This window comes from Phaenicophaeus curvirostris, chromosome 1 (genome assembly GCF_032191515.1).
Source record: "Phaenicophaeus curvirostris isolate KB17595 chromosome 1, BPBGC_Pcur_1.0, whole genome shotgun sequence".
In the NCBI taxonomy this organism is placed as follows: domain Eukaryota; kingdom Metazoa; phylum Chordata; class Aves; order Cuculiformes; family Cuculidae; genus Phaenicophaeus; species Phaenicophaeus curvirostris.
In genome coordinates this window covers 197,146,832-197,160,093 of record NC_091392.1, presented here as the reverse complement: position 1 = coordinate 197,160,093, position 13,262 = coordinate 197,146,832, and the positions used below count along the sequence as shown (strand labels likewise).

At 39.4% G+C, this 13,262-nt stretch overlaps 1 protein-coding gene across 3 annotated transcripts in view; it reads left to right on the top strand.

Moving 5' to 3' along the window:
- The window catches only part of SLC36A4 (solute carrier family 36 member 4), a 108,806-nt gene extending 96,812 nt beyond the window's left edge, over positions 1-11,994 (top strand). For 2 of the 3 annotated variants that reach the window (XM_069883411.1, XM_069883409.1), the window contains exon 11: positions 11,346-11,994. In XM_069883411.1, the coding sequence (XP_069739512.1) occupies positions 11,346-11,653 (308 nt within the window). In that variant the 3' untranslated portion in view covers positions 11,654-11,994. The remainder of the gene's footprint in view (positions 1-11,345) is intronic. The other variant, XR_011339717.1, reaches the window with a different exon arrangement.
- Positions 11,995-13,262: the final 1,268 nt, after the last annotated feature.

The following is a 13,262-nucleotide window of genomic DNA, read 5'->3' as shown; positions in this document are numbered from 1 at the left end:
TTAGATAATGATTATCTAAAGAGCCGTAAGATAAACATCAGCACCATGCTTACACACTCATCTCAGATGAGCTATAAGTGGAAGCATACTCATTTGACTAGCCAGGTTTCTGCATCATTATTTGGAACACTACCAGCAGGCACCATTTTTACTTTGGTAACTGAAACTTACAGGGATGTTGGCAGCGGTTGTGATGCGGGCTAGTTAAAAAGTGGTGTTACAGTAGAATAATATCTTGTGGTTGATGTTTAGTGTAGCTTTTTATCCCATAGGACTCCATACTGCTTTCTAAAATATGTTTAAAATCGTTTCATGTAGTTGTTTCATTCAAAGCATTGCCAAAGGATTATGGTAGGGTTTGGTATAGGAAGAAACCCATCCATAAAACAGAATGCAAGGCATTTGAGGGTAGACAAAAAAAGGTGTCTGATCACATCACACCAGCTCAGTTCCTTATTTTCCATTTATTGTGTAGGCACGTGGACAATTAAAAGTAATGCTCTTCGAAATCAGAGTTCCAGCATATTAAAGCTGTAACAACAACTGCAATGATACTGAAGCATTTTCATATTTTTTTTTATCTGTCACTGCCAAAGTGGCTTACAAAGAAGCTCTGTTATTGTTGCCACCTGGCAGACAAGCAAGCTGAGCCATGGCGAGGAGATGTAAAATGCCCAAAGCCACTAAACAGACCAGTGAGATTGAAGCCCACCGAAATGAGATTTCATGCAATCATAAAATCATAGAATGACCAGGTTGGAAGAGACCCACTGGATCATTGAGTCCAACCATTCCTATCAATCACTAAACCATGCCCCTTAGCACCTCGTCCACCCGTGCCTTAAACACCTCCAGGGAAGGTGACTCAACCACCTCCCTGGGCCGCCTGTTCCAGTGCCCAATGACCCTTTCTGTGAAAAAGTTTTTCCTAATGTCCAGCCTAAATCTCCCCTGGCGGAGCTTGAGGCCATTCCCTCTTGTCCTGTCCCCTGTCACTTGGGAGAAGAGGCCAGCACCCTCCTCTCCACAACCTCCTTTCAGGTAGTTGTAGAGAGCAATGAGGTCTCCCCTCAGCCTCCTCTTCTCTAGGCTAAACAACCCCAGCTCTCTCAGCCGCTCCTCATAAGGCCTGTTCTCCAGCCCCTTCACCAGCTTTGTTGCTCTTCTCTGGACTCGCTCCAGAGCCTCAACATCCTTCTTGTGGTGAGGGGCCCAGAACTGAACACAGGATTCAAGGAGCGGTCTCACCAGTGCCGAGTACAGAGGGAGAATAACCTCCCTGGACCTGCTGGTCACACCGTTTCTGATACAAGCCAAGATGCCATTGGCCTTCTTGGCCACCTGGGCACACTGCTGGCTCATGTTCAGTCCTATGCACAGATTTGTGCATTTCCTATGCACAGATAAGGTCTTTAATACTAGGGATAGAGTGACTTCCCTTTGTCTATAGAGACAGAAAATTAAAAGACCTAGGATCCCAAACATTACAACCATGGTGGATTTGTAAGCTGTTCAAGAGATTGTCTTGTTCTGATACTTACGCAGTGTTGAAAATCATTTTCACTGACCATCCTTTAAACCAACTGCACTAGTTGTCTCCTGATAGACTCCAGTTTGCAGTCCACCAAGGGGTTTTCTGCTTCTTTGCTGTGTTTCCTTCTCAGATAAGTGCTTGTTTGCTGCATTGCTGTTTCTGAGCAACCTGCATCCTATGACTACATCCTGTGCAGATCTGACAAATCACTGGCTCTTCCGAGTACTGCTTTTAACAGAAAGTTTCTTGATGTGAAGACTTCATGCTGTTTTATGTTGACCATTATAGGGCAGGAAGCTAAACTGCTCCATTCTTAAGTAAAAAGCTCGTTTGAAATGTAATTCTAAGTTTTCTAAACTTGGCAGCAGTAGAAAACGTTTATTTCAGAAAACTGCATTCTCAGAGGTTGTAATGAGATTTTAACAGCTAGAACATTTGTATCTTGATAACACACACAGGTTTTAAAATGTTTTCTTTCCTTTAGAAATGTTGAAATGGAGCTATGTTTTAAAAAAACTGCATAAAATCTGAGAATTCCTCTGGCAAAACTTCAGTGAATCAGCAATTTAGAGATTTTTTTTTAAAAAAAAAAACACAAGCAAACCAAAAAACCAAACAAAAACACACAAAAAACTCCTATGACTGGAGTAAAATTACATTTTTGACAGACTTCTTGGGTGATTTAATTAACATTATTGTGGTTAGGAAAAAAACAACAACCCATTGAAAGCTAATTTTGTAGGTGAAAACTATAAACTCAGTGTCTGGGACTTTCAAAGTGGGATTTATAATGTGACTCTCGGAGGGAAGCACCAAACCTGAGTGCCCCTATTCCTATACAACAGCGTAAGGTTATGATTTCCTCTCTCCCATCAAGTTAAAAGATGATAGTGAGTTTTTTTAAAAAATTACAGCTATAGGGTAGTATTTAGCAGTACAGCCTTATGGTATGCAGTCATGGGTAGCAAAAAAAATAAGAATGAATGCTAAGGAGGCTGACCCCTGCTCTTGGGTGAGCAGAGCGTACAGCGAGTTTCTCCAGATATCTGGCAGAGTGACCTGCGCAGTAAAGCCCCAGGCTGCAGCGAGCACAGCTGATGTGACTCTGGGAGAGGACGATGCTTCAGAGATGTCCTGCACCTGAGTTTCCCAGTGCTGAGCGGTAGGCTAGCTGTGCATTTGGCTTTGTAGTTTTCCTACACGATGAAGCAAGCTGCTCTCTCCAAACTTCACTTTGCGAGGTGAAATGACAGCAAATTAAGACTAAAAACATCTGCAGGTGACTGCGTTTTTTTGATGGGTTTGGACTGCAGACATAATTCAGTACTTAATCCGCCTAAGCCTGTAGACATAGAGAGCTGCACCTCAACTAGCTACTGCACAGGATTCTCTCTGGGGAGCCAAGGCACTTGGCAGCTTGTTTGTTCTGTATCATCAATCAACAGGGCAGGCTTCACAAACTTGTGCCTGTGACACCAGCTGTTGCAAAGTGTTGTTTTGGAAATGCATTGGTCATCCCACTGCAGTGTGATTGTTGTCTCTGTATGGACATTAAATTCACAAGTTAGTTATAGCATGTCTTTAGTAATATAGTACATGCCATATGCAGTTGGTGCTGAATCTACCAAAAACCTCTAATTTTCACAGCCCAAAATAAGCAGGTCAGTTCAGATTCTTAAAAACCACATGAAAATCCAAGCATTTGCTTATTATGAAAAACATTATTATTGTGTGAAATCAAGAGTGTGGCTTCCCATTTGAAAATGGCTAAAATGTCTCTGAGGGCTAAAGTATTTAGCTTGTATGTTACTTAGCAGTGCTGTTATTTAAATAATAAGTCATATCATCTGAAGTTATAAATAACCAAGAATGAATGTCTCTTCAAGCCATTTTTTAAGAAAGAAAAAATAGCTGTGATGTCTCACTGCTAAAATCTATATTTTAATCTAATTTTGAATCATTATTAAAAAACAATGATTAAAATAATTTGAACTTAAATATTATGGCAGCCCACTTTCAGCACTGTTACTTTGTACTACAGTGATGTTTTTGTGTGGAAAAAGTATTGTAGTGAGTGCATTATCATTTTCTAGGCTTAAAGAGCATAATTCATGTCATCTTAAATGAAGCTTTTACTTTCCCTACAACTGTAGGATGTTTTGCCAGCCTCCAGGTAGAGTATGACCCATTAACCACTGTTCTTTTATCCAATGAGGCTTCTTGCTCATATGGTTTCCCTTCATTCAGATATGGGAAAATTGTGGGAGATGGTGTCAAAGACCTTTCTGAAGTTGAGGTAAATGGCATTTTCTGCTCTTCCCTCATCCATAAATCCAGTCATTGTATCTGAGAAGGCAATCAGGATGGTCAGGCACAATTTACCCTAGATAAATACATTGTCTGTTCCCAGTCACCTTTTTCTCCTTCGTGTGCCCAGAAATGTGCTGCAAGATGACGTGCTCCGTGATGTTTCCAGTGACCAAAGTGAAGTTGACTTACCTATATTTCCATGGATTATTCTTTGGGCCTTTCTTGATAAGGTTTACTTTCCCCCCAGTCACCAGGGATCTCCCCCAATTTCCATAACTTTTTAAAGACAGTAGAATGGTGCTAGAAGGGCATTGGCTGGTTCTCTTTTGCACTCATGGATGTAACCTGTCACATCCTGTAGACCTATGTAGTTTTAGCTCTCTCAAGTACTCCCTGCTTAAGTCCTTATCTGTTGGTGGTAGTTCTTATTGAGCACTTACTTTCACTGATCGCAGGGTCTGGGAGACCAACTGAGGCAAAGGCAGCACTGAGTGTACCTTGGCCTTGCTGTCACTAAATCCCACACCTTATTCGGCAGCAGACTCACACTCTTCCCCCCTCAGCCTTTTATTACCAGTGTGGTTGTAAAAGCTCTTCCTATTGCCTTTAGCATCCCTTGAATGTCTTGGCTTCAGTTGAACTTTGGCTTTCCTGAGACCATCCAGGCATGTCCATGTGATGTTTCTCTTTTGTAACATATCCCTGCTTCCATCTCCTCTATGCTGTCTTTTCAGGTTTGAGCTCTGCCATGAGTTTTCTTCCTAGGCAAGCTGGCCTGATACATTTTCCTGTTTGGAAATTCTGCAAATTAATGAGTTCGTGGAAACTGTAGGACTTACAACCTTCCCAAAATACGGGTTAAAGACTCTTAGCTCAGACGTTTTATTACAGTTATCCAGAGCAGAATATCCTTGTTCTATAATTTATTTTATACCTGGGAGGAGGAGGGAGAGGCAATTTTCAGATTTTCAGCAAAATCTGAAATTTTTTAGTCCTTAGTTGGTAATCAGAGAAGAAAACTTATCTTGCACAACAGGTATGATTTATGGTGTCCTGATGGATTCTATGTTGACAAACGGATTCCACGGTAGCATGAATATTTTTTTGTTGTTTTAATCATCTGTTCCTTTAATCAACTAATAAAGAAATGTAAAATTTGACTATTAAATAGGAAAAGAAGCCTGAAGGATAAAGATAAATAATTTTATCTACTCTTAAAGTTGTCCTTGGCAATGTTTCTCCTTCATGTGTACGTGTTCAGTATTTATGGAGCAAAGTGCAGTGCCTTAAGATTAAAGCTGAAAACGTTCAATTTAATCTTTGTTCCATTATTTTTTACTCCCTTTGTGTAGTAATCAAGAGGTATATAATGAAATTTTTATTTCTGAAGGTGAGAACAAGCCAAACTTTAATATAAAATTATTTGTACTTATTATTTCCTGAGTCTTGCTTTTGTTATGAGATGGCAATGATCACTGCTTGATTTCCTGTGACTTGATATACATAGTGCATCCAAGAGAAAGACTGGGGAGGTGGGAATGATGATGGTGAGTGGAGGGAAATGGGATGTTCTTGTGGCATTCAAAATGGCATGAACTGGCTCTTAAAAGCTTAGCCACTGCTTTCAGCTCTTTTCTGTACCTCTGCTCCCCATAGTGAAAAACAGTCTTATCCTTCAATGAGCTTACATTAGTTGGTGCTTGTGCTGTTGGGAGACCTTCAGCTGTCCAAGAATCACTGTTTTAAGAAATGGAGACAATCAGGACAGAGGTTTAATTGCTGTTCTATTTGTGGTGGGTCCATAGAACGTGACATCTGAAGGAGAGTGATTGGCAGTGGGAAGTGTTGGTGCTGTAAAGGTATAGAACCATACAGTTAGAGCTCAGTGTTAATATTTTATTGCCATGTGCTTTCCATTAATTTGTTGAATCTAGCTGCACATAGCAGTTATTTACATTATTTCACTGAAATATATATAAAAGGATTTATATGATAAAGTGTCAATCGCAAAGCTCAAATAAATTTACTGCAGAGACAAATGAATACATACAATGTTTCAAATGCAGCAGTCCAACCAAATGTTATTTGTGCGCCTGCAGATTGTAGTTAATTAAATGGTGAAATACATTTGCACGTAATCCAGCGTTCCCTGCACCAGGTGCCCGTGCTTGCTGGTTTTGTGAAGATCACTTGGTGTTGCAGCTCCCTGCAACCAGCAGCCTGAGGAACTTCCTTAGTGTCTTGCTGCCTGGTTTGCTTTATATGTTGCCGTCCCAGAGGTGTGTAGGAAAAAGGCATTTATTCTGAAGATCTGATGAGGAGCGGACAGAACAGGATAAGGAGGCCAAGCAGTTTATTACCTGTCACTTTGACATTTGGCTGGGCATGAGCAAGTTGCTCTGAGTGGTCCTGAAGAGTTGAGTTGGGGGAGGAATTGGCTTATAGCCATGTCACTGCTACTCTGTCCCTAGCCCTGTAAATCTATGCCTGCTCGTGCAGCCTCCTCTGGGATTGTTGTGACATGGAATTCTGCTTGAAATGGGCACAGATCCTGGAAACTGAAGTCTGAATGGAATACACTGCCTGAATGTTGGGTTTATATAAAGTGCAGGCTGCCAGGGGTGTGGAGTGGGGGAGAAATTGTATTAGTGGAGCATGGAGGAGCTTTTGTACCAGTGGTGTGTGATGATCCTTAGCTCTGGCTGTAGGTATTTCAGGTGATCCAGTAAGATCACTGTTTGGTCTGACATCATTCTTCGTGCTTCTGCATAAGGAGTAAAAAGTATTCAAATAGAAAACGTTTTGTAAACAGCTTTAAAATCTCTGCAAAGTACTGTAAAAAATTCATTTACTTGCACATCTTTGTGAAACTGATGCAGAGGGCTCTGGAGAGGGAATGGGTCTGCTGATTGCCCGAACAGGTTATTAGGGTTCATCTGTATCTTTGTGTGAGGACAGTGTCCTCGATTACCTCTCGTTGTGAAGGTAAGGATATGTAAACCTTCTCCTGTATGAGTCTAGTCTCTCCTGCTAATATAGGACAAAGCAATCATAAACAGTGAGTTGTAGTGTGAGGGCAGATAATGTGAAGTACTTTCTGTCTCTGCATACTGAATGTCACAGGATGATGATGAAAGGGTTTTTTATTCCAGAGGGAATAAAGCCAAACCATGTGATGTGCGTGGTTGTCCTGCATGCAAGCTGTATCTCTCTCTCCAGTGTGAAAGTAGAATTTGTCACCTTGTAGTGTAACTGCAATTTGTCTTCTCCATTGTTACTGTTTATGTTTGGTTTTGGTTTTGAAATTGAGCTGGCATTTAAGAGCATGCTTTTTAAGAAATTGGGTTAAGAAAATTGTTTTGAATGAAGACTGAATCTAAATAATTTTTAAAGAAATTATCTTATGTATCTTATAGTCCTTTGTTGTATCAAAGAACAGCTAAACCAAACACCACCTCAAGCTCTATGTTAATTAGCATTTTTAGCCAGAAAAAATAATTTTCTGATTCACAATTTTGTAATACCAGGATCTTTGTGTAGATTTTTTTTCAAACTGCATCCATCCTTACGTAGATTTCTTTCAACCTGTGTGCAACACCGTGAATTATTTGTAAATGCTCCTAAGTGGTTATTTGCATTAATTTATCTTAAGGTTACTAACAGATTTCTACATGGTCTCATATTCCTTTGTTACATATTTATCAAACTACAAAGCACCATGGAACTCTAAGGGAAGGCATTATTTTTTGTTACTTATTTAAATGAATTTTCTTGAAATACTAAGTTTTGTCTCCTCCACATTGCCACAATAAATAATTTTTGGCTGCCATGGTTGGGCTTGATGATCTCAAAGGTCTTTTCTAACCTAGTGATTCTATGATTCCATGATTTATCTCTTTTTCATAAAAGAGTAACATACTATGTCACAATTAAAACAATTAATATTTTATAAATAAATAAAGTCCTGTTAGAAACATGGCTTTTTAAGTGAGCGTTAACGTTAAAATCTCCCAATGAAGCCTTACTATGTTTTGCTTGTGATCTGTGTTTGGGAAGGACCAAAATTATAATTCAGTCTTTACTTAGGTCCATAGTTCCTAATTGCAGCAGCACTCATCTTGTTCAAGGATTTAGCATGACATATGCATTATTTTTTGATGAAAATGAAGTTGCTCAATATTTGTTAACTAGAGTAATATAGTAATTATGTATTTAATTTTATCTGCTGCAGTTATAAGGCACTTAAGGTTGGGTAGTAGTAAAGAAACAGCAAACTTTCTTTTTTCCCTCAGTGATCTCTGTGAAATCAGCTTTGCAAGCAAGGCTGACTAGTGATGTGCTGAGTCTATAACAAGCAGAAAAGCTGTAAAAGAAGCAGCACTATAGTATAAACAGAGTGAAATTAAGGGTATCTTTCCACTGAGATAATATGTCTATGAAGAAAGTAGAAACATTCTGATATAGTGTTCCTCCCCCTGAAAGGCCCCAGTGACATAGATGGGTGACTCCGTGGCTGAGACGGGGTGGGGAATCTGTAATTAGTAGGTTTTGAGATTAGACTGTAGTTTAAGGTATCATTAATATGTTGCAAGCTCTCGTTATCTCTGTGGGATGCTTTGTTTATGTGATTCTTGCTCTTTCATTCAAGCCTGAAGACAAATTAACTGTTGACCGATAAATGTGTGTCATATTGATATCATTAGATATCTTCAGTTGGGATTCCCAGAGCTCCAAACCAGAAAGTTTCATGACTGTTGATAAAGATTTAGAATTTCTTCTTGACTCTGAACTTTAAAACCTATATGTGGCTGGTAAAATCAGACGCTCTGCCTGTGGGAATGCCCCTTGTTTACTTCTCCTGGAAACCAGGACCCTTTCATAACTATTGACGACATTATTCGGTAGATAATAAACATGAATTGTATTTCTCTTGGATTTTTAGAGGATAAATAGGACACTAATTAAAACCTTGAAACGTATTTCCAGACATCCTCCCACAGCAGCATCCAGATTAATTCAAATTCATATGAGCCAGATTTTTGACAAGATCCAAACCAACACACAGCATTTTGCTTTTCTATAACTGGAAGCAATTAAAAACTGTAGTTTTATTTTTTCCAATTAAAAACGTATGAAAAAGGTTCTCATTATTTGTAATAAAGCAGAACATTTCAAACAAAAGTATGAACTATAAATTAATGAGTACCTTCTGAGTTCTGGGCACATATAGACTTAAAAGATGTCTATTACAGAATTTGAAAATCAGTATATAATGAATACACCCACTACATCTATTAAATTGGTGAGATAACAAATGTGCAGCCCTCTCTCTTGCTTCAGAAAAGTACATTCAACATATTCATTAGGTGAGAGTTTTAGGAGTCATTGCTAATTTCAGCTGCACTTTTCAGTTACTCATGAACTGTGCATCACTGTGAATATTGTGCATGCTTGTTAGTCAGTCTGATCCGAGTGCTTATCCTACATTGTTTGGATGCACACTTATGGCTTGAGGGAAGTTATGGCCATGAAAACTATAGAGGTGGGTCCTTTGTGACTTTTATTACCTTGGGACAGTTCCTTTCTCATTTCATTCAACTTCATCCTAAGATAATTTGTAAATACGTGACATTTCCAGTTTTTATATGTCACATTCATGCAATAGAAGAAACCGTTTGGCATTGAGTAGGTCCATTGCAATAGTAGGATAAAAAACTTTGGCTCATCTATTATTGAGTATCAGGTTATTTCTGACATTTCCTGAAAGGCATCTCTGTCTCTGCCGAAGCTTCCTTTGTCCACTTGGTGCCTCTCATATCTCTACAGAATCACAAAGAGTTAATAAACTGTGGCTATGCAAGCAAGACCCAGTTAACTGATTTTTCTTGGCAGATCTGTGCATGATATGCTTCTTTCAAAATAGATAGGCTGGAGAATCCTTTATCCGCCTGTGGGCTCCTTACCTTCCTTTTATGCAAGTCCTCTAGTGAAGAGTTTTATTAAAACGTGTTGCAAACAGTAGCCTAGTAGCAGCAGATAACTCTTGTGACTCTTGTACTCTGCAAGTGAATTTTGAGTGTATTTGCCAATGCAGTTCTCCCCAAGTTAGATGTTCTCAGTGGAGAGCATCAGAAGGTGTCAAAATTTGAGGCAGCTCGGGGCATCTGGCCCCCAGCAAAGATGCTCTGCAAATAGAAGGCTCATCTTGAGGAATTATAAAGCTGATAACACACCTTCTGGTATTCAACCTCATGTGTTATGTGAGGATGTCCTTACTGATTATTCCACTTGTTCATTGCCATAAACATTGTTTACACAGTATTTGGTCAGCGGAGTGGTTGCTCTAAAGCCAAATGTGCTTTTATTATGGCTTAGGAGTTAAGAAGGGAGGTATGAAAGAACCATAACATATTATGTGGTATATTTATTTTCTTTGCTTGTGGCTTTTCCCCATTCCTCTTCTTCTTGATTGCTTCCTTGTATTGATGAGAAGTGATTGAAAAAAGGCAAGGAGGCAGATGCTGTGGATATTTAAGCTAAATGAGAAGGCAATGCATCATAGAAGGCAAGGAAAGACAGACATTTCTACCACATACAGGGGCTCATATAGAGGCCTGTGTTCACCTGGCCTTTGAAAGCTGTTTTCTATTACGGAACTGAAAACATTACACGGCAACTGGTGTATCTGAGTTCATACTAGGATGCCTTGCCTAGACTTGCCAGCCAGAGGCTTAAAGCCAGAAGTTCAACATGATGGATTCTGTTCCTATTAATGCTGTGGTGTCAGGAGGTGAAACTGGCCATGCTGTGCTAAAAGGCTTATTGGGCCTTGTGTTCACACTCATTTCTTGGTAGAGCTAAGTTCTCCTTTAGTTAACAGGGCAACTACTATAATGGTGTTTTATAAACTGAATGCAATTCTATAGACAAAGATTTTTCAAAAGGCAAGTTTATAGGTAAAACTGACTTAAATAACTGTGAGCATGCCAAGTGGCCAGCAAATTTGGTTAATTTTGAATAATTTTATGTTACTTTTAGGTTATTAGTGACACATAGTAATTAATAGAAATATATTTTTGCCCACTGTCTCCTGGGCAGCATGCAGCAGCCCCATCCCTGCTCTTCCTGAATTTTATTTTTTCATATTAAAAACCCAGCAATGTCTAAAAAAGTAAAACATCTCCATACAATTCCATATTTCTCATTTCTCTGAGATTTGCAAGCCAGATTTATTTGCCCTGAAGTACAAGTTTGCTTGAACTTGAAGCTTTGCCAGCTGGTGCAGAAATTCAGAGTTGAAACTGAGTATCTCATACAAGCATGAAGACACATCTTACAAATACATGCATTAATCCATATAGTGCACACCATGCGTAGCTGGAAAAATAGTAAATAATTGAACTCTTTAAAGAGCCTGAACCACTGATTATGTATTTACTGCAGCTTTGTTTTTCACGAGGATGTTGAATATGAAGCGACTCTTACTTTTCTTGTGTTTTAGGTGCTGTGGCAGTTTTGATCCCACGCCTAGACCTGGTGATTTCTTTTGTTGGAGCCGTCAGCAGCAGCACTCTGGCACTGATTCTGCCACCTCTGGTTGAAATCCTCACTTTCTACAAGGAAAACTTAAGTTTATGGACAATATTTAAAGATGTTTTTATAGCTGTCATTGGAGTTGTTGGATTTTTAACAGGGACTTATGTGACGGTTGAAGAAATCCTTTATCCTGCATCCACAGTTCTAGCAAACACAACAGAGCGCGTCTCTGCAGATTTAAATGCTACAAACTGGGTGACTGGTTTAAAGTAATAACCAGGCACTGTGAACTACTTTTTTCCTTAACGAGAAATCCTGGATGGATGGCAGACCTACATGTGGGACAAATTCCAATGGATTTTAAATGAATTTTTGAATAATAGCATGCTGACCTTTCTCACTTTGTTCCTTACTTCGTTCCTTCCCATCTGCTACCTGAATTAATCCCTTTGCTCTCAACCTCTGCTCATTTAGTTTCCACTAGTTTTTCAAATGAATTGATGTCAGAATTTAAAATACATATGTGAATATGGAAGGGAATTATGATTTTACGTTATTTGCAAGGAAAAAAAAAATATGAGGAAGTCAAGATGCCTTCCTTCTCAGAAAAGATGGTAGTCTTCATCATATCTAAGCACTTCATCATATCTAAGCACTAAGTCTACACATTCCAGCTCTGTGATGCATAAACCTTCTGTGGCTGTTTCTGATGGGGGAACTGCGCCCAGTGAACCAGAGACACTATAATTTTAGAAAAGAGCAGTTGTATTTTTTCATCTCCTTTTGATTTTCATTCTGGGGACTTGAATGTTTGCTGTGGAAAATCTTTTGGGTAGTTGCTCTGGTTCCTGGGAGTCAATACGTCTGGAGTCAGAATGCAGTGAGCGGAATGAGGATGACCATGACCGTTACTCAGTCTTTTCCCATTGGCTCCAAGGTGAGGGTTTTGGAAGGACCAAGACCACCCTTATTAGGATAGCAGACCCCTGCTGCTGTGGGGTTCTGTGGCAGTAAGCGTAAAGGCATTTTTCTTCCATGCGAACCATCTTAACACTTAAGCCGAAGAATGGACAATACCACAAGCGAAGGTTTAGAGGTGAGGGGTGGATCTTTTATTAGACCGAAAGGTAGATACTTAGCAGTGTTCTTGCCATCTTACATGATCCGTTACTGTATGTTCCTGTACCATGAGCTGTTCAGCATGGCCAGACCGCTGCTCCCAGGAAATAGCAACTGTGATGCTCAAGTAGAGCCTTGGAGGTCTGACTATCTAGAGCAGCCTAAAGATTCATTTTGTTAATTTCTCTATGAGAAAGGAAAGGATGGGGCGCTGCTTTCTAGAGTGGAGCTTGTGCCATACATTCACACATATAATCTGTGGGCTACTTGTGAAAGAGCTTGTCATTCCACAGCACTGTGAGCTGGGGACACCAGGGATATCTGCTTTGAAGCCCTTCCCTCCTACAGTGCAGCAGGTTGGCTGAAGAAGCGGATTATCTCAGAACTTGCTTTCGGCTGCTGGTGCTTTGTGGAAAGGAACAGTTTATATGAGACGTAAGGTATACATGTGAAAATATATTTTTTTAGAAAGTAATTGTATTTCCCCTTTGGATTTTGAATGAAAAGTTACAGGGTGTTGTTTATCAGAGCAATAATACTTTCTTTAATGATACAAAAACATTCAACAGCATAAATGACAAGTGGTTTATTTCTGTACATTTTGGTAACTGTTGTCCTGACCCATTTTTTACACAAATTCCTTGTCCTTGATTTCGACTATACAAATGTATGAAGTGCTGTATGTTTTTTACCTGATTCTAGAAGTCTGTAGACTGTCTATCTATATTTCTGTTGGAACACAGAATAATTATTTTTGCATTCT